General features: G+C 38.2%; 1 protein-coding gene across 4 annotated transcripts in view; it reads right to left on the bottom strand.

Annotated features, from left to right (window-relative positions):
• The window catches only part of LOC107287099 (RNA-binding protein 12), a 60,578-nt gene that overhangs the window by 18,759 nt on the left and 16,335 nt on the right, over window positions 1-25,484 (bottom strand). For 3 of the 4 annotated variants that reach the window (XM_015815562.1, XM_015815565.1, XM_015815563.1), the window contains exons 2-5: window positions 3,762-3,890; window positions 1,889-2,068; window positions 988-1,062; window positions 684-755 (exon numbers count right to left, since the gene is read on the bottom strand). In XM_015815562.1, the coding sequence (XP_015671048.1) occupies window positions 684-755; window positions 988-1,062; window positions 1,889-2,068; window positions 3,762-3,890 (456 nt within the window). Of the gene's footprint in view, window positions 1-683; window positions 756-987; window positions 1,063-1,888; window positions 2,069-3,761; window positions 3,891-5,146; window positions 5,181-25,484 lie in introns of those variants that run through there. The other variant, XM_015815564.1, reaches the window with a different exon arrangement.

The following is a 25,484-nucleotide window of genomic DNA, read 5'->3' as shown; positions in this document are numbered from 1 at the left end:
TTTCATCATGCAAGCAATCTCTGCAAAAAGTATTTGGGTTAGTTGTTGCTTGTGAACTGGAAGTCTACAGAAGGAAGCTACCTCATGCCAGAGGCACTATGGTACTAGATATGTAACACTTATGCCCACTGAATTCAGTTTCCATTTTGCTTTAGTTACTTAGGGAAGGAAAAACTTAGCTGGAAGTGCCCAAGGACTCCTGGGAGTGCCTTTTGCCCATACTGCTGACAATGTCCTGTACCAGATAAAGGGAAGGATACTGATATGTGGTAAGCCAGCAGCATGGTAGGAGGCCTCTTTTATTAAAACACTAATAGCACTGGAATAATATATGGTAGGAGTACTGCATACATACAGCCTCAAACACTAGGTCTAGGTCTGTTGCCCCACTTCCACGTTCAAAGAATGAGATTTATCGATTGCCTCCTCTGAAAAAAAAAGCAGGAAAGCTCTGGTGGAAAAATAGGGAGTTGTTTCCAACTTTGTTTCCAACTTTCACCACTGGTGAATCAATGTAGATGAACTCAGTTCTAAGATAAGGGATTCTGACTCAGTAAGTTCTGGAGGTTCGTTCCTGGACAGAAGTGGAGACTCAGATGGAGACTGAAGCTTTGGGATTAAAGTGATTTCAAAATTAAAACATGACTGAACTACTAGAAATATGTTCTTATACTTATTTTTACCTTTTTGTCTAAATTCCGAGCTTCAACATCAATAGAAACAACTCTGGTATCTTTAATCTCTTCTGCACAAATCTGCAGGTTGAAGGAAATGTTGTTTTAGTAATCTCGGAAGACACCCTATTATTGTAGAATATTTATTTAAAAATTAGTTTGGTTAAAAGAAATTATAAACCAGAATGGATACATCATATTAGGTTAACAACTGAAAGGAAAAAATGCTTGAGATATATTAAACTCTAGAAGAAACAGATGTCTAACTTAACTCATATATTCACAACAAATTATAACTGAATTTTCCTTTTACCGTAATAGTGCCTTTTCCTGCAGGCTTTCCTTTCTTCAACATTAAAGGCTGAACAAGTATTTTACTTGATACAATCTAAAATATAAATTGCATACATTATTCAAATTATACAAGAAAAATATGAAAATGTGCCTTATAATTATTTATACTGTAAAAGTCTGAATCATTAATCTTTCCCAATAAAAGATTACACTGCATGGTTATTTTATAAGAAAACGCTTCTTGGGGTCCCTAGTAGGACAATTTTTAATCAGCATGGATTCTCAAACTATGGGTTCAGATGTCCAGGGGGTATGAGTAATTTAGAAGGACAGTCACAATTTTTATTTAAAACACTTATTTAGGCTTGGACAGTCAACATGGGAGAACTGTCAAAATTAATTTTAGGTTGTGTTCATTTTAATTGTGCAAGCTAGAAGGCAGTAACTGGTACTACTAAATTTGAGGACCTCTGTGACATATAAATTTAAATCTTATTGTTAAAATAAGTGATGTATTTTTTAGCTGACTCCAATTAAATAATTTGACTTATTCATGGGAGATATATCCAAATACATTTAGCACTTTAGGGGTTTGTGGCATAGCAGATTTTGGGAATTTTTTGAGATCAAACAATTTTACATATAAAATTACTGTTCTTACGAATGCAATCCTCCAAGTGAAATAGAGAAATACAGTTGTTTAAGGATTCTGCCAGATAGCGTCCAAGAAACCCAGGAAATCTCCTTCCTCTCAAGAAGAATAACAAAACGGAAGAAAGAACAGTAATTTGCTATCTCTTTGCTTAACTTAAAGCTTCTGAACATTAATATCTCCTTTTATTTATTCACTACCAACAAAAAATAAATCTAAACTTTTACTTAACATTTTATATAGTAATGATCATAGTTGTTTACAGTACCTGACCCAGGGTACATTCAGCACCTCCAAGATAATCATCATCACTTAAGTCATATGACTTATTATCAATATCATATATACCAAATTTCAGCTTTTGAACTTTCTCAAAATAATAATCAATTAGCAGCTTTTTTGAAAATTGAGGATTCTGGCAATTCTTTATTTTTTCAGTTCGATCCAACTAGGAAAACAAAAAGAAACAAAAGGGGCTGCTTAACACACAATGCAGTGTGAACAAAATAGATTCATATATAGCATTCCCCCGGGCTTCATTTCACTTCAGGAGATCAGTAGTATGAGGCAAGTTGACCTCCAAGGAAGCTTGTCTGCTTTTTTTCTAAGTAAAAGTGTTCAGAAAAACATGATGCTGTTCTTCTATACATAATTAGAAACCATACCTCACTATCAATAATGAATATTCTGGATTTTTATACACCACTCACCTCCAAACGTTTAATCTTTAGGTGAAAGTAGGATTTCATCTAATCAAATTAACAGAACTATGTGTAACTATATTGGACAATTATAAAAACTTATGCTATGGAACAGAAATATTTTGAATAGGACCAACTTGTGATTGAACAAAATGCTGAGTTTTCCTATTCTATTTCAAGGTAAAAAAGATAAAGGAGTCCCTGCGAATTTTACTCCGCTAGTCATTGGCTGACTGTAGGGGGCAGTGCTCATCTCCATTTCAAGACCATTGAGCCAGTGGTGTCTGAAGACATTTCCACGGTCATGTGTCCAGCATGACATCACGAAACGCTGTTACCTTCCTACTGAAGTGGTACCTATTCATCTACTCGCATCTACTATTCATCTACTCCCCCTGCCTGAGCAGGGGGTTGGACTAGATGACCTCCAAGGTCCCTTCCAACTTTGATGATGATCATGATGATGATGATGATGATCATGATGATGATGATGATGAGGAGGAGGAGGAGGAGGAGGATGTGTAGGCTTTCAAACTGTTGGCTGGCAGGAGCTGGGACGAGGATGGGAGCTCACCCCATCATGTGGTGCTTGGGTCTCGAACCTGGGCTGCTGGCTTTCCAGCTGACAAGCCCAGGATTTTAACTGCTGAGCCGCCACCCCCACCCCATTCTATTTCAAACAAGATATTAAATAAATGTTTGAGTGTATATGAATGTAAAAGAAAAAAAAGGAAGAAAAAGATAAAACATAGTCTTTGAGATATTGTGTCCAGTATTTTTCTACAAAATGCTGAGAAAGGTAAAAGGAAAGCAAAGAAGTACAACCAGCAGCAAGGTGAATGGATTCTATTAAAACCTACTTGGGTATACAGTTAGGTTTGGGAAGATCTAAACAGCCTGGCTAGGGTCAGATCATCCTGGAGAAGGTTTATTTATGTAATTGCTAAAAATAAAGTTCTTGCAACATGCTATATCCAAATGCTGCTTCAAATAATTAAAAGGAATTAATTAAATGCAATAATAATACTTTCAATATTACAAAGAAAATGTATAGTATCTGTAGACAGATAAAGCCACTGTGTATGCATTCCAAAAAAATGAGTAAGTGTTCCTTTCTTCTTTAGTCTATTTCTTTTTCCCATTTCAAACTATTCAATAACAAGAAGCAAAATTATTTAACAATAAATAAATTTTAAAATTGAATGGGTTATGCCAAATAACTAACAATTGAATATACTAATAAAACTCAATTTGAGATCATTTAATTGTGTTTATGGTTGTTTATGGGAACTGAAATTCAGTGGATTTACCACAAAATTTGCCAAAAATAATTCCTTGGAATTGTTTCCGCTGAAGTTAATTTAATCATATTTAAAACCAATCTCTATCAACAGGCTTTACCTACATCTGGTAATTTTATTACCATCAAAAATTTCTTACTTCAGTCCACTGATCACCACCAACATTTTGAAGCAAGACACCCAGAGGATCAGATTTTGAGCCAACATCTTTATCAATCAGGTTGTCACAAGAAATGGACAGTTCCACCTTGGTCACGCAGTGAGCCATCTATAAACAGATTGAAAACAAAATAATGAATAGTCATTAAAAGATAAATTCAGTGTACTATGTGTATGGAATCTGGATTGATTTATATATCAATGTATCTGTTGATAATGTACTTCATTAGTTCTGTATTGGTTTCTTATTGTTGCTATTCTTTTAGCATTTAAACCAATCAAAGAATGGAACACAAATATTAACAAAGCTGAATGAATTTGGCTGAATACCAACCAAGTCTTTTTCACCACAACATATTTTTACTATTATGAAAATAATCATGCAGCAACTATATTTAGCAAGATAAATATGTATTTAAACAGGCAGATGCCTAATCTGTTGTTTAATATTGTTTTCATACTATTCCTTTAAAACAATATAAAACAAAACAGTAGATTCCACTTCAGTTTACTTTTTTAAAACTCACAGAAAAAGATAATTCAAAGAACATAACTCCTAAGTTTTTCTTCCTAATGTAAATAATTTCAAAAGCAACAGAGAACTAAATGATAGCAACCATGTCAGCAGTCCCATACAACACCAAAAAAAAAATATTCATTGCTGCAGAGTGCCAAATGTATAATTATATCAATAATAAATGAAATGCTATAATCTATTCAGTTTCTGTTGTGACAGTTCTGTCATTCCACTCCCAGATTCTCAAAATACTGATACAACATCAGTTTCAGACACATTAGACTGGGTAAACCAATATAAAGCAGACTGCCTCTTGAATATACGGGCACCTAAAATATAAATGCAAGTATGATTTGTCTACATTGAATTCTAAATCTGAACAACCACAGAAAGGATAATATCAAACAGTTTCTGCATACTTAAAAAACAAAAATTTCAGCAATTCAAATATTAATATATATAGCTATATATTCTTTTCAGTTGGAGAGACAGACAACAGTAGTCTCCAAATAAAAACTGTGTAACACATTGTCACACATGTTCTATTGGTGGCATTTCAATAATTATTTACAATAACCGTATATTGATGAATAACTGAAAAAAGCATTTAAAAAGTTAAAATAGTTTATCACTTACTTTGAAAATACGTATTTAATTTTAAAAATCCTATCGCTAGATAATTGTGCACTCCAATGTCTAATACAATAACAGCAAAAATCAAAGAATTTAGAAGATAACTAATTTGATATCTGAAAACTATGCAAATATCCCATTCCTCTCTAGCACAAGAAAAAAAAATAAGCCAATGAATATTATTTTCAAACACTAAAGCATCAAACTACACTTACATGCACACAGTGGTAGATATGAACATTCAACTGCTTTATGTAGTTCCCAAAGCAGTGTGAACGGTAAACTTGAATATCAACCAGCTTATATAACAGAGCCTGAACTAACATGCTAACAATACTCTGTACTAGAATGAAGAAAAAATATTTGTTTTTTTAGGGAGTGCAAAATCATATTGCAGTGGAAGTCAGAGCAAACAAGAAACACCCTGTCAGATCCAGAAATTTAAAATTCAGCTGTTTAAGATTTGGCTTTACAAATTAAAAGCTCGTTATTTTAATGCATGGTTTCCCACTATAGTTCAATCAGTGTACTTGTTCTTGCCAGTTGGGTACGTTCCTGCTCTGCCACTTTCCTCCATTTCAATGGATGCTAGTTTACTAATCCATTGCCAATTTTAAATTATGATATTTGGCTATTCTGTCCTCCTTACACATTTTTTATTTTTTTCCCTTTTCTGTGAATTCTCTTCTCTCTAATCATTCTTTGAACTTTGCTTTGAGTTCATTGCGTATTTCTGTACTACCTTCAGTCAACTTTCCCTTGTGACTGCTGATTATAAGTAGTTGTCACACAGGAGGCTACCATTGTTAGTGGTACTTACTGCTTACATAAGGAGAACCTCTGAGGACAGCATGACTTTTTACTTAGGACAGTAGCCCCAACCTTTTGGGCACCAGGGACCTGTTCTGTGGAGATTTTTCCCCAGACCAGAGGGGGCGTGGTTTTTCATGCTGCCTGCATATCGCAAATGGGGCTTCACAGCCCAGTTGCTGGCATGCTGCAGACCCATGCCAGTCCACGGACAAGAGGTTGGGGACCCATAATTTAGGACTTAGTAATAGTTAGCATCTGGGGCAGTTCACCCTGTTTCTTTCCATGGTTTTTGAGTCACATCATTATCAACTCACTTTTGGATGTTATTCACTAAAAGCATCAATGGAATGGATCCTGTTAGCTAAAGCCTTCTCAATTGCATAGTCAACAACAAATAACAAGACAGTGACCAAAAATGAAAAAACAAAAACAAAACCCAATTGCTGGGTAGATCTGCCCCCAGACTTAGTTCCCTAGCATCCCCATATAAGACACCACTGCATTCATAGTCTGCAACGTTTTGACTGAAACCAAGCTAGTATTCCTATAAAGGAACTCAACTGTCAGCATTTCTTGCTGTAGGCTTTGTTTCCTGAGCGACTATAATGTCCATGAACATTCTATGCTGAATCAGTTTATTATCAAAAGCTTTGCTGCCACAAACTTGATGTAATTCAGATCAAACCAGATAAACATTAATTTATGACATTAATTATCAGGTATGGAAAAGCAAGATTGAAAAAAGGGCAGCAGCAATCAGTGGAATGTACATATCCTCTATACTTAAAGCAAGAATATATATATCCTCCATACTTAAAGTTGTTATTTACTGAGTAACAAATGTCTAACAATAGAGTCTTTGTTGCTTTTTGAGCTTTGGTTGCTTGTTTGCAGATGTTTCATTACTAGATTAGGTAATACCTTCAGTGCTAGAAGAGAGTGGAGTTTACTCTCCCTTCTAGCACTGAAGATGTTACCCAGTCTGCTAGTGAAACATCTGCAATCCAACAATCAAACTGAGAGCAACAAGGATTTCAGAATAACCTTGAGTTACATATATTCATGTCAAATGAAACTTCTGACATTCTTTTATGCACTGGTGTGCATTCCTAATTCTCTCTATCCACACTATGAAATCAATAACATATGTTTACATTTACAACAATGCATAGATTATAGTATTACCCTACAATAGTGTGGTAACATCATCAAGTCCACGATTATTGTTTCTTGCAATAGAATTTGCTACATATTGACAACGGAGGAAGCTATAGCATTAATAGGGATGATCCTTGAAAATGAGAAAAAGCAAAGCAAAGATCAGGCAGGATGCTAGCTAAAAGTGAGAGAAACAGGGAGTAACATAAGGGAGGCATTGAGGAAGCAGAAAACGCAATAATCAGTGCTGGCTTTTCATTTGAAAGGATCCTTTAATTGCTCTCCCACCTCATCTGTATCAATGGGTTTACCTGCAATTGCAATGCTGCTGACTTGACATTGATTTAATTTACAGCATCATTTGTCTAAGAGCATTTGTCAAGAGAATACAGGAAATTAAGATATTTATACTAAACCACCTGGTAGTTTTGTCAAAGTGACCTTGCAAATACAGAACATCATGGTAAGGCCTACAAAATGTGTATACCTCTGCATCTCAGTATGTATATATCTGGACCACAAAAAAACAAATATTAGATGGAACGTTGTTATAAGATCACGGCATATTGAAAAGGTGAAAACTCATAGATGCAAAATGTAGTTTTCTTTGGTAGCTGTACAGAAGTGGCTTGCCACTGTCTTCTGGAAAATTTGCTCAATTTCTTAGGCTAGTCCCAGGGTTTCCCGATAGTCTTCCATTCAAGTGTTAATCAGTACTGAGTTGGAGTTTTTTTTCAGTTCAGGCAAGATCAGCTAGATGGTATATTAATTTATTCTGTAAGTCTCAAAGCCCAATGGCTCAACTTACATTTTACAGTATTTACATTTCTGAGGAAATGTTACCCTGCACCTCCTGATGGGAGTAGACTGAGTGATGTTTGCCTCATGTTGAACTAACCAATTAAAATACTCACCATCATCCTTTCAGGAAACGTTTGCCTTTGGGATTACCAATACTGCCAGCCACTCCTATTTTGATTGTAAGGGATGGGAAAGGAGGTGTATATTTAAGCCTCTAATGGACCCATCCTTATCAAAATGTTTTTCATTTGCCTTGTTAGTATAATATTCTCCAATATGAACCTTTCTAGATATAATCCTGGACACTCCAAGAGCAGTTCAAGATATTTTGAAAAAGTCAAGTTGAAAAAGATTTTACTAATATGCTAATCAGAATATGCAACAATACTCCAAGAGAGATTTAAGTATATGAACAAGCAAATGAGAAGCTGTTTTGGTCTGACTGCTACTATACATGTAAACTGCAAACAGTATAAAGAGAAGTAAAGAAACATAATTGGATCATAATTAGCTTTTTTGGGGGGGGGATATAACTTTGAATGGCCACTAAGCAACTGGTAATTAACCAAGAACTACCTGTATTCATGTAAATATACAAGGCTTAATGGGACCAATTAAGTGTGCGTGCAACTGAAGCATCACAACCAATCCTATAACTATCTGTAAAAAAATTCCTATTGCATCCAGTATCTCTCAGATAAAAATGCACAGAATTGTAACTTAAATCCTTTCACTTATTTTTATTTATTACATTTTTATGCCGCCACCTCCTCTACACCTCACCTCCCACTAGCATAGTATTCTATCCTTTCAAACTCTCAAATGTGTGTTTGTTTGTTTTTTAAAAAAAAAAGCCACATAAGCTAGAACATGAATACTACTACTAGACTACAGGGATGTCACATATTGTTTCCCAGAAATATGGGGATAAGATTGAACTAGTTCTTGGGGATGACATAACTTATGTTCAGCCACAGGGCCATCCCAATAATCCAGGGCAAAACATTAGGATTTGTTTTGATTTGATTTATATAATGTTTAGGAACTCAATGCGGAAAAAGTATAGTAATAGTATCTGAACTAGAAAAAAATGGCTGCAATCATTTAGATTGGGTATTCCATTGCCAAGTCACAATTACATTAATATTCTGCTTTCTCAATAGTTTTCTAGGGATAATAATTATTTGGATTATTTGCATGATTAGTATACACATCCCTGTAGCTGGCATTGCTTTTCATTATAGTCATAATTGTAGCTTCATCAATTATATACTGGAAAACAGAGCAGACTACTTGGTGCTCCCAAACAGACGCCAAAACAATTATGCAAAATAACCTGTTGTTTCATGTTGTAACTTGGATTTTAGAAGAGGTTTTTTTTTTGTTTTCTTTTAATATTAAACCTTTTTAAGATAGCAGGCTGCAATCTCTTGATTCATGTTTGATCTGGTCAGGTCTTCCTTCCTCCTGCCCACCCACCCACAAGTGATATAACCAGGGCTTTTTTTCTCATAGAACGCCCAGAACGGAGTTCTGGCACCATTTTTGGATGGAACCTTGTAGGGTAGGCAAGGCGGGTTGTATGACGTGTGTGAGTTCCGGAACCTTTTTTTTTTTTTTAGAAAAAAAGCACTGGATATAACCACAATTACATCAGATGTATTTTGCGATATGCTCTACAGTATTATGTTGGGAAGTCTGGTGTGAAAGGAAGGTAATTTCAGATATTTGAAGAGGTATTCCCTATGAGTAATAAATTAGCAGGGTGGGTCAACTGCTGAGCTAAAAAAAAATTCTTGTGAATAAAATGATTCTATTTTATAGTGGAATAAGGACACAAAGAGATTTCTGATCAGTAGTTTAAAAACTAAGTTCTTTTTTATATTTAAGAATATCATGGTCTCCCATAATTATGTTTCTAGCCACTATTTCTAAGTCTCAATCAATTAACAGAAAGAAGAAAAATGATCAAAAAAAGGAAATTTGACACAGGAAACCGTAATTTTGTGAAAGAAAAATAAGCACTATTCTGTTATAGCATGCTATTCTATCCAGCAACTATGGAACAGATTCTTTCTTAGCTCATAGGTACAGGACAGTTACCTTTTAATACAAAGAAATGGGCAAATTGTCCATTCCCTATTCTATATTGAAACTCCACACGATGTATTATTACAATGTGATTAGGGTTTTCCAAATGAATCTTAAGAGTTTGTTAATTGTATGAAGACTAGATTATTTCTATACAATGAGCTAGAGAGACTTCTGCAGATGGGATTGCAGTTATATAATACATTATCATGAAAATAGGATGATAATAAATTGTTGATGACAGAATAAACCAATGTATTTTTAAAACATCCTTAAAAGTTTGTAAAAATTTTAAAATTTAGAAATATGGGCAGACTCCAACATCACACAAGCAACAAGCTATTTCTGCACTGTTTATTCCTCTTTACCCAGTCTTTCCTGTATTATCTAAACATATATAGTTTAAGCAGCAGGATGTTTCCTAATAGGAGATAGAAAAAAAACAAGGTTTACACTTTTTCCCCATCTTGTGCTGCTATTATGCAGATGACACATACTGGAAAAGATGCATTCTATAAAGTTTGGGATCCCCACCATGGCAGTTGCAATCAACACTTATTCCTCAGTGTACAGTATATCAAGCCCCTGCTTCACTTTGAGTTATATTTTAAGCAAAAGTAAAAATGAAGTTGGCATACCATACTGCAAAGCAAAACTCCAGTATTCATTTTTCTTTAAAAAAAATTCTGAATTTCATGCTGCATCCTGTTATTCAAAAATGAGTGGCTGCAAATATACTCACCTGTCAGGGGGGAAAAAACCCCTGGGATTTATCAGCAGATACTGGGAGTCAAAAAAGGCAGGAGAGTCTATAATGAATGTATAATAAATTGGTATTTCATGACCAGCAACAGCACTGCTACCCGTTTGGGGCATTGTCAAGTCTACCATGACAGCAATTTCTTGACTGCTAAAACTTGTTTTCAGAAAACAAATAAGCCCATTTATTGGAGGGCTTGGCTATAATTTATGTTAGAATAGCACATATTTATGGAATTTGACCAATATACTTTAAAATGTTGGAAAGTACTAACCAATCAATGCAGTAGGCAATTTGTATGCCCATTTCTAACTGTTCCACTTTTCTTAATACATAGAAAAGCAAAACTTTTTGGGGCATTATTCGGGGCATGACTTTTTGGGGCATTATTTTGGTACCAAAAATTCTCAGCTTATCCACACACACATAGTAGGTTGGTTGTTTATTGTTGTGAATAAAATGTATTAAGGGGATAAAATGTATGAAACTTCAGTTCCTTTAAACCTTTTTATTTGAGGATTTAGTTTCATATAAATACAGTAATGTTACTGAATTGCTTGACCTCAGAAATGTGATATTTTCTGAAATAAGTGCATTGCTTCTAACGAATTTGTTAACAAATCCAGCATGCTTGGTAATTCTTTCTCATATGTTATGCATTACATTTACTAATCAGAAGTTTCATTGTCTTTATTCAACTTTTATTTGATTTTTAAAATGTTGGTTTATATATAAAACATATTTCCTGTATTGCATTTATTTTCCAGAATTAAAAAGCAGGAAAGGCATAGTAATTCCAAGTTTCCTATGCATTCATGTATCATCAGAATATAAGATCTATCAATGACAGATTATTACCCACATTGATATAACGAGAATGCTTATAGATACTTATCTCAAGATACTTCAATTCATACTTTTATTTTACAGAAATTTGAGTCTTTAAACAAATTTCCAGGATGTGAGATGCATAAAATATGGACAAGCAGCTTTATTTAGCAAAACAAGGCACTATTGTAGATTCTCTCCATTATACCTGAGTGAAACTTCCAAATAAATTTACAACAGATATATTGTTGGTTATCTCAGAGATATGAAAAATGGAATATTTACATTAACTGGATTCTACTCAAGCCTTTCCTTAACTACATCCTATTGTAGGATTTCTTTTAGATCAGCCAGGTTAACTGCCACCTGCTGGGCATCCTACAATTAATATTTCTTACTAAACTCCTTATACCTTTTCTCAATTCTGATTTTCAATTAATTTCCAAAAATGACCAGTTTTTACTTCTCACATGATAATAATAAATAATAAATAAATAATAAATCTAGTTACGTTTTTGCAATGAATTTAATATTTTATATTTATTTCCTTTATAACTTTAGAATGAATTTTAGTTTGTCTAGCTGCATTATAGTAACATCAAGAACACACTGTACATAGTGTGCTCTTGTATGGTGTGTGGGTGTGTACGTTGTATTTAAATATCCTTCACTCGCTTGTGTTGGAAAGAGACTGGCTAAGCCACAGGGAGGAGTCAAGCAAGGAATTAGCCTAGAATTGTTACACAAGCACAAAGGGAGGTCCATTTCTTCCCATCCCCCAAATGCTGTTGAATCTTATGTAGTCTGATTCAGGTGCAGACCGCAAGTCAGGAAGATTCCTGTGAAATAAGCACGAGCAATAAAATTACTAACGAACTCTTCACATGTGGATCTGGTTGTTTGCACCTAACATTTGGTTACATTTGTGGTTTTTATTTGAAAAATAGTTTTTACATAGGGTACTGTTTATTCTTTTGATCTTTCAATTTTTTTTTATTTTCTGTTATTCCCAAACTTTTATAGGATAAGTATGGAACATATTACATTTTTACATGTTACATATATAGTTCTATAATTAATCCATAGTTTAATAATTAATTTTAATATAATTAGAGTTTTGTAATTAATATGTAGGTAATTACGTATCTCTAAGAGAATGAGGCAGGGAAGCTATTAAGAAGATATTCCCCATGTAAAAAACTATTCTACATAAGATACATTAATATAGACAGCTATAAATCCACTTTTATTATCTAGAAATATTTAACGTTTTCTATATTGGAGATAATTCTTCATTTAAAAATAAGAATCTATTACTGTATTGTAAAATTTAGTATATGCATCCTGACTGCAGCCAAGCATTAGCCATTTAGCTTGGCATTATTTTGCGGTAATAAAACCAAAAGCCTGCATTGAATATATGCATATCTCAGCTGAATTTGGAAAGAAACAGGTCTGTTTATTTCAGTAAGACAGCTATAATGCTGTGCAATGTTCCAAAACTCATCAATTCTAGATTTTTATTCTCCACAAACAAGGAATGCAGCAGTATACTAGAATGAACGCAACAAAATTGAGAACTGAAAACAGTATTAACATTACAAAATTAGTATTTGTTTACTTTTATATGAATATTATCCTGGGATTAGGTTTGGGAAGTCCGGGGGGGGGTTATTGATTGGTTATTGTGTTTACTTATGATTGTTTTTTATGATGGAAAAAATAAATAAAATTTCTTTAAAAAAAAAAATAAATTACAAAATTGCCATCAACAGTATTACAGAGAATAATGCCGTTTTATTGAACATATATGCCAATGTGGGTCCAAAGACATTTATCTAATCCATACCTTCACTGAATGGAACAAGTGAAGCTTTGCAACTTTGAATTTCTAATAATAACTGTTTGATAGCTAAGAATTAGATGATGCCAAAATATCTGATATTATTTATTTCTGGCTTTTATTTCTTCCCACCAAGGAAATTAAACTTCATTTCCCTTAATATCTCATTTTAAACAAGACAGTAAATATATTTTCTGGACTAAAATAAATGAAAGCTCTTCACTGAGTTGTGGATACTAAGTGGAACACAGGACCTAAAGATACAATACAGCAGCTGTAATTTTTCTCCAGCATGACGAGTGGAGAATCCACCAATGGGTTTGCTTCGTCTTCTGCCCGGATAGACCAAGTCAGCCACGTTGCCACGCCTCCACTTCCTGGAGCAGGACTCCAGTCTCGACTTAGTCTCTCGCCCGTAAGGACACACAAAATTGGCTCTAGGACAGATCCCTAGATCAGGTCGTATTTAACCTCTTTTTTCTTACTTTTAGTAAAGTGGAGGGGTGGAAAACGAGCAGGCATTTGTTCGCCGTTGCTTCCAGCTAATCTGAGCGAACCACAGAGTTCCTTTCAGCCCCAGCTGATCGTCGGGCTGCAGGGTTACTTTCAGCCTCAGCTGATCGTCGGGCTGCAGAGTTCCTTTCAGCCCCAGCTGATCGTCGGGCTGCAGGGTTACTTTCAGCCTCAGCTGATCGTCGGGCTGCAGAGTTCCTTTCAGCCCCAGCTGATCGTCGGGCTGCAGGGTTACTTTCAGCCTCAGCTGATTGTCAGAGAGGAAACAAAAAGCTGGTCGCCATTTTCAGCACCATGTGGCCTCAGACTGGGAGGGATCTCCCCCTGGGGGGAAAAGAGACCATTCCTGGGCCCCACGATACAGCCGGACAGCTTGATATCGGCTCACACCCATCCCAGCTTTAGAGAGCACCTTTTTTCAGCGGCCGCCATTAATAATACAGGAATTGCGGGTGCCATTTTTGACGCGAAATTCAAAGAGACCGGCTAGCCAGATCGCTTAGTTTTCAACAGGCTCAACTGCCGCCTGAGGCTTAGCACAGATAAGCAACAGCTAGTTTTCAACAGGCTCAACTGCCGCCTGAGGCTTAGCACAGATAAGCAATAGCTGGCTTGGATTGGCACAGGGTACAGAATTTCAGATTCTCCCTCCCCTCGAATCAAGTCGAACGGGGGGAGGGAGGAAAGGGAAACGCGTGTCACCTTTCCCCAGCTACAAAGCTCCCCATTATACAGGACAATACCATTCCCCTGTACCTACTGAATCACCAATCAATCCTACACAACTTCAATCACCATGCCTTGTGTTTATAAAAAAAACAAGGAAAAGAAAGAAAAAGGGAGGCAAGGCAAGAGGAAGAATCATAACAACCTGAGTTGTCTGCCCAACAATTGTGTGCGGGTCGTATCATTAATTTGATGTTGCCGCTAACAACAACACAACAGAGTGTTGGATTAAGAGAGCACAGAGGTGTGGCTGTACTATTTATTGGCCTTGCCACTTTGGACTGCTTCCAGTCATAACCAGGTTGCTCTGTAATTTAAGCCGGCCTATCACCAGGCTTCTCATCTTGAGATTCCTCTCAGTCCCCACGCTGAGATATTTCTTGTGTCAATGGCAGACACCATTGCTGCTCAGGCAGCGCAGGACTCCTCCGTTAGTCCTCCTGGATGTAAGAGGCCAAGATCATCCAATCAGGATGCAGCGGGAAGGATCAAGGCCAAAGCAATATCGGGCAAAAGATCTTCCAAGACCGCTGATAAGGAGACCAAACGAAGGCACCAGGGTCTGGAGAAACAATTCTCAAGAGCCGAAAAGAGGCTAAACACAGCAGGAGACGGACTAATTCCCCCTGCTTACACAGAGGATGAGATTTTCGGCCCGCAGCAGCTTGTTCAGGAACCTCTGGAAACAGAGGCCGAGGCAGAACAGTCAGGATTCCCCCTAAGCGAGGGGCCTGAGAGTCCGGGGGCACCCGGTACTCACTCAGCAGAAGGGCCCCGGCCCTCAAACAATCAGGGAGCCCTATCATCAGAACACTTACAGTCCCTAATACCTCAGGCTGTCGTGCAGGCCATGGTTTCTACAAGACATCATAGGTCCAGAACCGGGTCAGTTATTTCAAAGGGCCGATCCTACCTCTCCCAAGAGAAAGTTTCAGCATACCAGGAATCAGTCTCACCATCTTGTTCCTCCAGAAGCAGAAGGACCCCCCCGGGGGATTATGAACAAACGGACCAGGGATTGTCAGAGGATGACGATATATCCCCTGACCCTCCACCATTTGTAGGCCTCTTCAATCTGACCTTATTTAAATCCCTGCTCCACAAGGCCAGCAGCACCGCAAAGGTTAAGAGACCAAGGCTCCCCCAGGAGGGACCCTCCGCATGTCAGGACACAAACAGCAGGGTGTTTTCACAACCCACCTACACACAGCAATATATCCCTTGTCCTCCTCTCTTTGATACAATTCAAAAAAAATTTGGGGGCACCGGGGTCTTTCCCTCCAATGAGGGGGGGGACAGATAAGAAGCTGTTCAACATAGACCCTGCCCTATCGGAGGTAATAGAAGTCCCGGCAGTGGATGAACCACTAGCGGCTCTATTCTCACCATCCATGGTATCCGGGGATACGGCGGAGGCCCTGAAGTCAGAGGACAGAAAGGCGGAACTCACCGCAGAACACACCAGGCCTCAGCGTGGGCAATCAAGGCAGCCATATCTTTTTCGCTAGGACTTCGTTGCTCTGGCTGTGCCAACTCCAGGCCAGGATCTCCCAGAGGAGGAGAGAACCCACCATGATTTAAGGAGGTTGGTGGCGGCAGCTGAATTCATGGCAGATTCATCATTACACGCCGCAAATTACTCTGCCAGGGCAATAGCATCCAACATCACAGCACGCAGATTACTGTGGCTCAGACAATGGCGAGCCGACATCAAGGCAAAGTGGCGGTTGGCTACTGCGCCTTACAAGGGTGGCCTACTCTTCGGTGAGCCCTCAACCCTTACCTAATAGAAAACAAGGACAAACGCAAGGTCCTGGCCCACCTCTCGAAGAGGACTGAGAGGAGAGTCTCTACCTACCCTTGCAGACAGCCCTTCCGATCAGAAGCAGGTCCAGAGCCTCCTTCCTTTTCCCGTCCCTATCAGCCCAGATCAGACCAACAGGTCGACAGATCCGGTAACAGGGACAGATATAGGCAGCAATTCCAGTCGAAGCGGCCCTTTCGAGGAGCAGGGGGACGCCCCTTTCGTAAATCCAAGTGACAGTGGGGAAAGCTCCCCCACTGGTGGCAGGCTGGCCCTTTTCGCACACAGTTGGCAAGCCACCACCACGGATCTTTGGGTCCTAAACACCGTCAGATACGGCCTCTCACTGGAATTCACCTCCAAACCCCCGAACCACTTTGTTCCTTGCTCATCACCCAAGGATCCAATCAAAAGGGGCCTCATCAGAGGCACCATACAGCATCTCCTGGACATCCAGGCTATAGAGCCAGTACCAAAGGGGCGACAGGGATTCTACTCCATCTTATTCATAGTCCCAAAGAGTTCGGGGGTGGGGTGGGGTGGAGAGCAATTCTAGACCTAAAGAGTCTGAACAATCACTTGGCATACAGAAAATTCAAGATGCAGACGTTCCAGTCTATATTGGCCGGCATCAGAAGGGGAGACCTCCTGACATCCATAGATCTGACGGAGGCTTACCTTCACATCCCCATATTTCCCGAGCATTGGAAGTTTCTCAGGTTCTATTATGCAGGCCAACATCTCCAATACAGGGCTCTACCCTTTGGACTTTCATCGGCCCCAAGAGTGTTCACAAAGGTACTGGCAATGCTCACCGCACACTTACGAGCCATCCCCGTACGTATCCAGTGCTACCTGGACGACATTCTCATACAATCCTCATCCGTACAGGCGGCAGAGTCAGAGCTGGCATTGACCCTAAGAACCTTTCAAAACCACGGGTTCTCAGTAAATTTTCAAAAGAGTCAAACAGTTCCGTCAACCCACCTCTTTCATCTGAGAGCCGTGACAGACACACTGAAGTACGAGGTCTATCTATCTCAAGAGCGTCGAACCAGCATTCAAGACCTCGTCAGTCAGATTCAAAAGAAACGGACCACTACACTGACCACACTCTCCCACCTGTTGGGAAAAATGATCTCATGCATAGCTATCGTGCCCTGGGCACGGCTACACTCCAGAAGCCTTCAATGGTTCCTGCTCCCATTTCAGAAGATAGGAAGCAGCTCCTCCAACCAGAAGGTAAGGGTCCCACCACAAGTTCTGAAGTCTCTCCAATGGTGGTCGTCCACAGCGGTGGGAAGGGGACTCATGTTCAAGGAACCCACCCGAGTCATCCTAACTACGGATGCCAGCCTATTTGGTTGGGGAGCACACCTGCAATCACAGCTGGCACAGGGCCAATGGTCCAAGGCAGATCTGAGACACAACATAAACTGGTTAGAGCTCAGAGCTATACACCTGGCTTTTCACCACTTCCGCAACTCAGTGACAAATCAGCACGTCCTAGTTTTCACGGACAATGTGGCAGCAAAGGCCCATATCAACCGACAAGGGGATACTCGATCCAGATCTCTCATGGCCGAGGCTCAATCGGTGTGAGTCTGGGCGGAGAGCAACCTCGCCTCCCTCAGGGCCGAACACATATCAGGAGAGGCAAATCAGCAGGCAGACTTCCTGAGCAGATCAACAGTAGACCACTCAGAGTGGAGCCTGCATCCAGATCTCTTCAGAGAGGCATCAGAGAGGTTCGGCCATCCAGGGCTGGATCTATTCGCCCATGAATGTCCAGCTCCCAAGGTTTTTCTCCCGCTTCCCGTCTCCAGGGACAGAGAGAGCAGATGTGCTACGGGGGCCCTGGCCCAGGGGACTGCTATATGCCTTCCCCCCTCTTCCTCTGATGCAAGCAACCATCAAAAAAGTACTGCAGGAACAGGCAGAGGTAATACTCATTGTTCCACACTGGCCAAGACGGCCATGGTTTGCCGACCTAGTGAGTCTTTCAGTATCACCTCCGTGGAAGATTCCACATGATTGAATCTCCCTCAATCAGGGGGCCCTACAACACCCAGAGCCACAGTGGCTCCAACTGACCATATGGCACTTGAACGGAGCCTCTTGACAAGGGAGTCTTATTCATTTGACGTCATTAACACGATCCAGGCCTCAAGAAGGCCTACAACTAACAGAATTTATGATTCCACGTGGAGAAATTACTGTAACTGGTGTGTAAAACAGCATTTAGATCCTTCCAGAATTGCTATCCCAAGGATCTTAGACTACTTGTGGGAGGGGCTTAAGAGGGGCTTAGCACCCAATACAATTCGCAGACAGGTGGCTGCACTGTCCACTATCCTAACGTATGGCAACTCTGAGCCTCTGGCCAGGCACCCCAAGGTGCGTTCCTTCATTAAGGGTGCAACAAACAACAGACCACCCGTAGTCCACAGATATCCCTCCTGGGATCTATCCAAGGTCCTACAGGCCATCACCTCATCGCCATTTGAGCCTATCCGGACTTGCACCCTACAGTACCTGACTCTTAAGGTTGCATTTCTGGTCACCGTTAACTTCGGCCAGGCGCATTTCAGAGTTGGCAGCTCTATCAGTTAGGGAAGACCTCTGCATCTTCCACGCAGATAGGGTGACCCTACATCTAGATCCCTCCTTCATTCCCAAGGTCAATTCCTTGTTCCATAGAACACAGGAGGTGGTGCTACCAAATTTTTGCCCACAGCTTTCCCATGAACTGGAACGCAACTGGCATACCTTAGACGTTTGCAGAGCTCTAAGACATTACATAAAGCGAACAGCACCCTTCCGCAAGTCTGAGGCTGTTCGTATCCTTCCAGGTTCACTCAAAGGGTCGAAGGGTCACGGCATCCACAATCGGCAGATGGATCAGGAATTGCATAGCAGGAGCATACCAGGGGCAAGTGCTCCCAGTTCCTAAACAAATCACTGCTCATTCCACTCGCAGTGCTGCAACATCAGCAGCATGGGCGACTCAGGCACCGATTGAGGAAATATGTAGGGCGGCGACGTGGGCAGCGCCTTCCCCCTTTGTAAGACACTACAAGTTAGATAAGTTCGCATTGGTGGAGGCCTCATTTGGCAGGAGGGTCCTCCAATGCGTAGTATCAGAGAGTGGGACACAGGTCCAGACTGCTTCCCACCCACAGGGACAGTGAAGCTTTGGTACGTCCCATTGGTAGATTCTCCACTCGTCATGCTGGAGAAGGGACATTGTCTTACCTGAACGCCTTTTCTTAGCATGACGATGGAGAATCCACTCCCACCCTTAGGGCCTATCAAGATCCTGTGTCAGAAAGAATTGAGCCAACACATAGCCAAACAGCTGCACCTCAGTCGAGACTGGGGTCCTGCTCCAGGAAGTGGAGGCGTGGCAACTTGGCTGACTTAGTCTATTCGGGCAGAAGACGAAGCAAATCCATTAGTGGATTCTCCATCGTCATGCTGAGAAAAGGCGTTCAGGTAAGACAACGCCCCTTTCCTGGGCAAAACACAAAACTATTTGATACGTTTTCCCTTGTTACGACACTCTAGCTCTAGGTTAAATAATAAATACTGTGAAAAACGTTAAAAAAAAAGCTATCTTCCCTGCGATGACATGTAAATTATTTATTCACTGTGAAAAAGCTATATATATTGAATATGCATTTCTGGATATTTGAGAGTCTTGTCCATTTTTCTCCATCCTAATCTCCTGCAATAGTGTTATTTTTTGCAAAGCATGTATAAAAAATAGCCTTTAAAAGAATAAATAGGACATCACCAAAATAAAAGTTCTTGACAAAGAGCTATTTTGCATTTTAATGTTCCCCTAAAAACAGTTTATAAACTGCACATACAAGGTCATAATATATATTGGAACACATACTTTTGCATTAAACAAGATATTCTGCACCCCATTAAGACTATCAACAAAGAATGCTTTCTAGACACATTTCTACATGAGAAATATTTTCAATAAACATCAATATGTTGTTTCTGGGCGTCAATGACATCTTCAGTTTCCACTTGTGAAGGTGAGTATATCCACTTCCATTAGTTCTGAAGAAAATGATTGCTGCTCAATTTAGATTCATGTTGAATGTTTACTATTTAAAAGCTCAAAGAATATTACATAGGCCCATCTAACTAAAAAAAATAAAATAAAGCCAGAATGTATTTTTAGCATATCTTTTCCATAAATTGTGGTTCTTTTTTAGTTTTCTCTGTAAAGTCATATTTCAAATACCACACCATATTTTATTTTAGAGATAACACCTGTAGTATTTCATCATTCATATCTGAATAAGAATTGACATTTCTACAAAAAAAATGCCTCTCCTGCCAATTACTTGGTGGGCAAGAAACAACTTTTTAGATGTTCTTATAAACAGTTTGTGGTTGGGATGGAAAGCTGCCATTAAAGGCAACACAAGGTAGATCTATATGTACTTAAGAAAGGTAAGTAAGATCTATATGTACTTAAGAAAGGTAAGTAGCTAACCTTGTTACTTAGAAGTAGGATAAGCTTGATAACTGAAATGCTTATATTAAAGTAAAATAAACCTTGTATTTTTCAGATGCAAGACAAATGCAATTTAATGTGTCTGTCCAATACAGATAAAGTACTGGGTAATTTCTCAGAACTCTAACACACAGTTGGCATATACTGTATTAATTCCGTGAAAGGCTTGCAAAAGTAATAGTTGATGAGTTGCATTAGCTCAAATCAATCAGTTCTTTCTTTGTGAGTTAAATTCTAAATGATTTTTCCTTAGCAAGCACAAAATTAAAATGCCATTATTCTTAGCATGTTGTTACATAGCTTTGCAATAATTTTATTGGGTATGTATCAATTGCAGTGTATTACCTTTGTTGACCAAATTATGACAACTCAGTGGTTGAACACATAATTTCTTTATAGTATCAATAAAACTACACAACTTAGCTCAGATTTGATTAATGCACATGTAGAGGCCATTTTGATTATAAAAGTTAATGGAAAGTTATAAGCATCTTTTGGGTTTACATACAGCCACAGAAAATATAAATGACAAGTGGTTACACCTAAGAGTTTTGTTTAAAAATGTTCCCACTGGCCAAGGCAGAAATCTTTGTTGGAGTGGCAAAATGTCCCAAGTGACTAGAATACATAAGCAGGCAATGGCTGTTTGTAGCTGGTCATGACAAATCTTTAAATGTGTAAATTTCTCATATTTTCTCAGTACAGTTACAACATATCTTTCATTGTGCCCCCTGCTGACTATTCAATTTTTTTGTTGGGGATGAAATAATATGCCAACAAATCTTTGGTTTTGTCTAATTTGCATTTTTGACAAAATCCAACAATCTTGTTAACTTTTTAGATCGCAGTACTTGAAGAAAATGAATCCAATATCACTACTGTACAGAACATTCAAAACAGGAAACTCACGGGAAACTGGAAAACTACATTCTTTGTTCCTGTTGCAATTCAAATTTCTTCTTCTCAAGGAATATTTATAACTAGTACAACTGGATTTGCTCTGATGACAGACAATTATTAGAAATCCCTTTATTAATTTTAAATCTAAATAATTTAAACCTATTATAAATTATAGGCCAGTGATTTTATTGGACTCGAGCAAAGTTTAATTGTCCAATTCACAAAATAATTTATGAGGATCACCATATGTACAGATTCAAGTGCCTTAGATGTCTATAAAAATGATATTCCTTTGAAAGAAATTCTCAAAACCAGGTAGCACTTGCAATACAATACAAATAGGAAGAAAATGCTTTGTTAAACAGGCAGGCAAGCTAATCTACACAACTGAAAAATACCAATTGCCACTAGAAGTTTCACCTACCTGAAACTGATTTATATTCAATAGTACTATCCTCTGGAACCTTTAGGTTAAAAACATCAGAAATTTTTTTGGATGAACTAGTATAACACAATTTTCTAAAACAGATCATACTATTTTTGTAAAATATTTTGTAGTCATATTTCTTGTACAATGCATTTTGGCAGGTCTGTAGTTTAATATTAATGTTAATTGGTTTTCTTTATTCTTTTATGCTTCAATGTCTGAAGTGTAGCACTGTACATAAAGTTATAATTATAGTTTTACTGTAATGAATGCAAAAACTTTATTAGAATCTGAATAATTCAACAAAACCCCATGCTAGGTTTCATCTTAAGAGTCCAAAATTGCAATATTTTAATTATTTTTATTGTTTGTAAGCCACCCAGAGTTGCTTTCGGACCAGATGGGCAGCACATAAATCCAATAAATAAATATTTTAAAAGAGTTTGTGATTTCTTGAATTGTGTGTTTGTATATATATTTATTTCAACATTAATAAAATTTATGACATAACTGAAATTGTAGGATGGATAAGTAAATAAGTACTGCATCCTAGTTTTAGTTGAGAAACTTTGAAAACCATCATCCCTCATAACTGACATCTTGCTTTGGTTGAAGATATTTTCACTAATGTACACTTTGAGTTTAATACTGCATGTCATAAGCTCCTTGACAAAACATAGTAAAGAATACACTAGCACTGACTATATGTCATATTTCTGTGCACAAAAAGTACAGAAAATAATGCAAATACACAGAAGTAATGTAATTGATGGGATGAGACTAATTAAAATCTCTAGGCAGATATGGTTATAATGTCTTGCACCTTGACTGTAAACATGACAAGCAAAAACAAGTAAGATTAAAAGTTATTCAAATTTTAAATGACCATAAATTTGATTTGGGCTTGTCACACATTTCTGCAAGTACTAAAAAAAAACCCTATATTTTTCACTAAGATGTAAAGTTTGGTACCATCTCCCATTTAAGTCTGACCTCTTCACTAACACTTGGAAGTACAACTAGTCTTACCAACATCAAGAAGAGGGAACTAATTGTTAACACTACTTGTCTTAACAAAGCTACTCTAATAAAACCCCTAAATAAGATCTCCCAAACAGGTATCACCATTGTTATTCCTTTTAGGTCTTTTGTTACAATCTTGCCCACTGGGAGACCAGGTATTTTCCAGTGTTGATGATCTTGGCCACCAGCTTCACAATGCTGATCTACACATTATACACAGCTCAAAATACCTCTCATAATTTACCAGTTCTATTTAATTTGTTAATCCCAAAGAACTGTCAAAATTGATATAGAAGAAAAAAACCTCTCCCTCAATTATCCAGTGGAACAGCTTACCCCCAGAAATCATGGGTGCTCCATCACTGGAGATTTTTAAGAAGAGGCTAGACAGTCACTTGTCTGAGATGGTATAGGTTCTCCTGCTTGAGCAGGGGGCTGGACTAGAAGACCTCCAAGGTCCCTTCCAGATTCGATTCGATTCTATTCTATTCTATTCTATTCTATTCTACTCTACTCTATTCTATATACAAATTAAATTAGAGGGTCATTTCTTAATGAAATAAGAAAAAAACTTTTTTCAGCTTTGACACAATACATATATTCTTTAGACAGAATCACTTATGAAGCAAGCACTGTTTCTAGAAGTATTGCTGCATAATTTTCCCTATCTATGTTATAATTTAGAGCAGGGGTCCCCACCCCCCGGTCCGTGGACCAGTACTGGGCCGTGGCATGCCAGCAACCAGTCCGCACAAACAAGGAAAGCCCCATCCACAGGATGCAGGCAGCACACAAAACCACTCCCCCTCCGGTCCGCGGAAAAACCTCTCTCCACTTAACTGGTCCCTGGCGCCCAAAAGGTTGGGGACCTCTGGTTTAGAGAGCCAATTAGGTGTAATGGTTAAGGTACAGGTCTAGAAACCAGGGAACTATGAGTTCCAGACTTCCATTAGGCATGAAAGCCACTTGAGTGCCTTTGGACCAATCACTCTCACTGAGCCCAACCCACCTTACAGAGTTGCTGTTGTAGAAAAATAGGAAGCAGAATTATATATAATATAAAAAGTTGAGATAAAAATCTAATAAGAATTCTGTTATTTTAATGTGTGCATTATATAATGAATTGAGTGCCTTACTGTTTAACTGCATATATCACTCCCCCCCCACCCATTATGGCTTTGTAATAATTACAATTGAAGGACTGCCTTAAAATATTATCTAAAAAGAATTTACAAAATATATTTTCTAAAATGTTTGTAATGATCCAATACTGGGCATGCATTTTAAATCTATTTATGGATAATTGTGTCTGAAGTACCCAAATCCCTACTCCAATAAAAGAACCAGAGATTAATTGCCAGATTTGGATAACATTCCAATAATAATTTCGATACACGCAACTCATATTGAAATTTCTGATGTAATAATTGAAACACACAAAGAAACCTTCAACCAAGTCAAAGATACCAAGTGGTGGCTTAATTTCATAACTATTTGGGTTCACATATTACATTACAGGTAGTCCTTGACTTACAACAATATGGACCAGAACATTTATTAAATGGTACACTCATTAAGTGAAGCATCACACAATCACGCTCAATTTTACAACTTTTTTTTTGCTGCATTCATTTGCTGCAAATCACCATGGTAATTAAGCAAGACATTATATGACCATAACTTGCAACTTTCCCTGCTGGCTTTCCCATTGACTTTGGTTGTCACAAAATCACAAATGGCAAACGGGTGACCATAGGAAATGGCAACATTGTAAGTATGCAACATTTGCCAAGCGCCAGTCACTTGACTGTGGGGACAGTGTGACAGTTAAGTGCAAGAGCTGGTCATGTCACTTTTTTTCAGTGCCATTGTAACTTTGAGCAGTTGCTAAAAAATGATTCTAAGCCAAGGGCTATCTGTATATCAGTGATAAACAAACTTTGATTAAGCAAACAACAGCTGGGTTCATAAAAACCAAGTCAAAATGATGATTATATTACCTAGTTTGGGTAATGGAACGTCTGCAAGAAAACAACCAAGCTCAGAGACCACTAAGGACCCCTCGAGTCAAAATCAAACAAAGCACATTAGAAACCAGTCAGCACCTCATGTTTAGAATATATTTAATACGTAGTGAAAGTTAAATTATATTCTAGGTTTCACCAATAATTCTCAAAACATGACCTAAAAGAAGAGAATCAACTATTGCCAGCTATTTAAAATTGTTTTTTCTCTTTTATGCATCAGTACTATTACCTGTTTTCTCCTTAAATCCTACATTTGTTGTGAAATCTTGGTTCTAAATAAAACTTTCTGTAACTACACATTT

The sequence above is a fragment of the Protobothrops mucrosquamatus genome, unplaced genomic scaffold (genome assembly GCF_001527695.2).
Source record: "Protobothrops mucrosquamatus isolate PMUCROS unplaced genomic scaffold, P.Mucros_1.0 scaffold351, whole genome shotgun sequence".
NCBI lineage: Eukaryota > Metazoa > Chordata > Lepidosauria > Squamata > Viperidae > Protobothrops > Protobothrops mucrosquamatus.
This window is presented reverse-complemented; position numbering and strand designations above follow the sequence as displayed.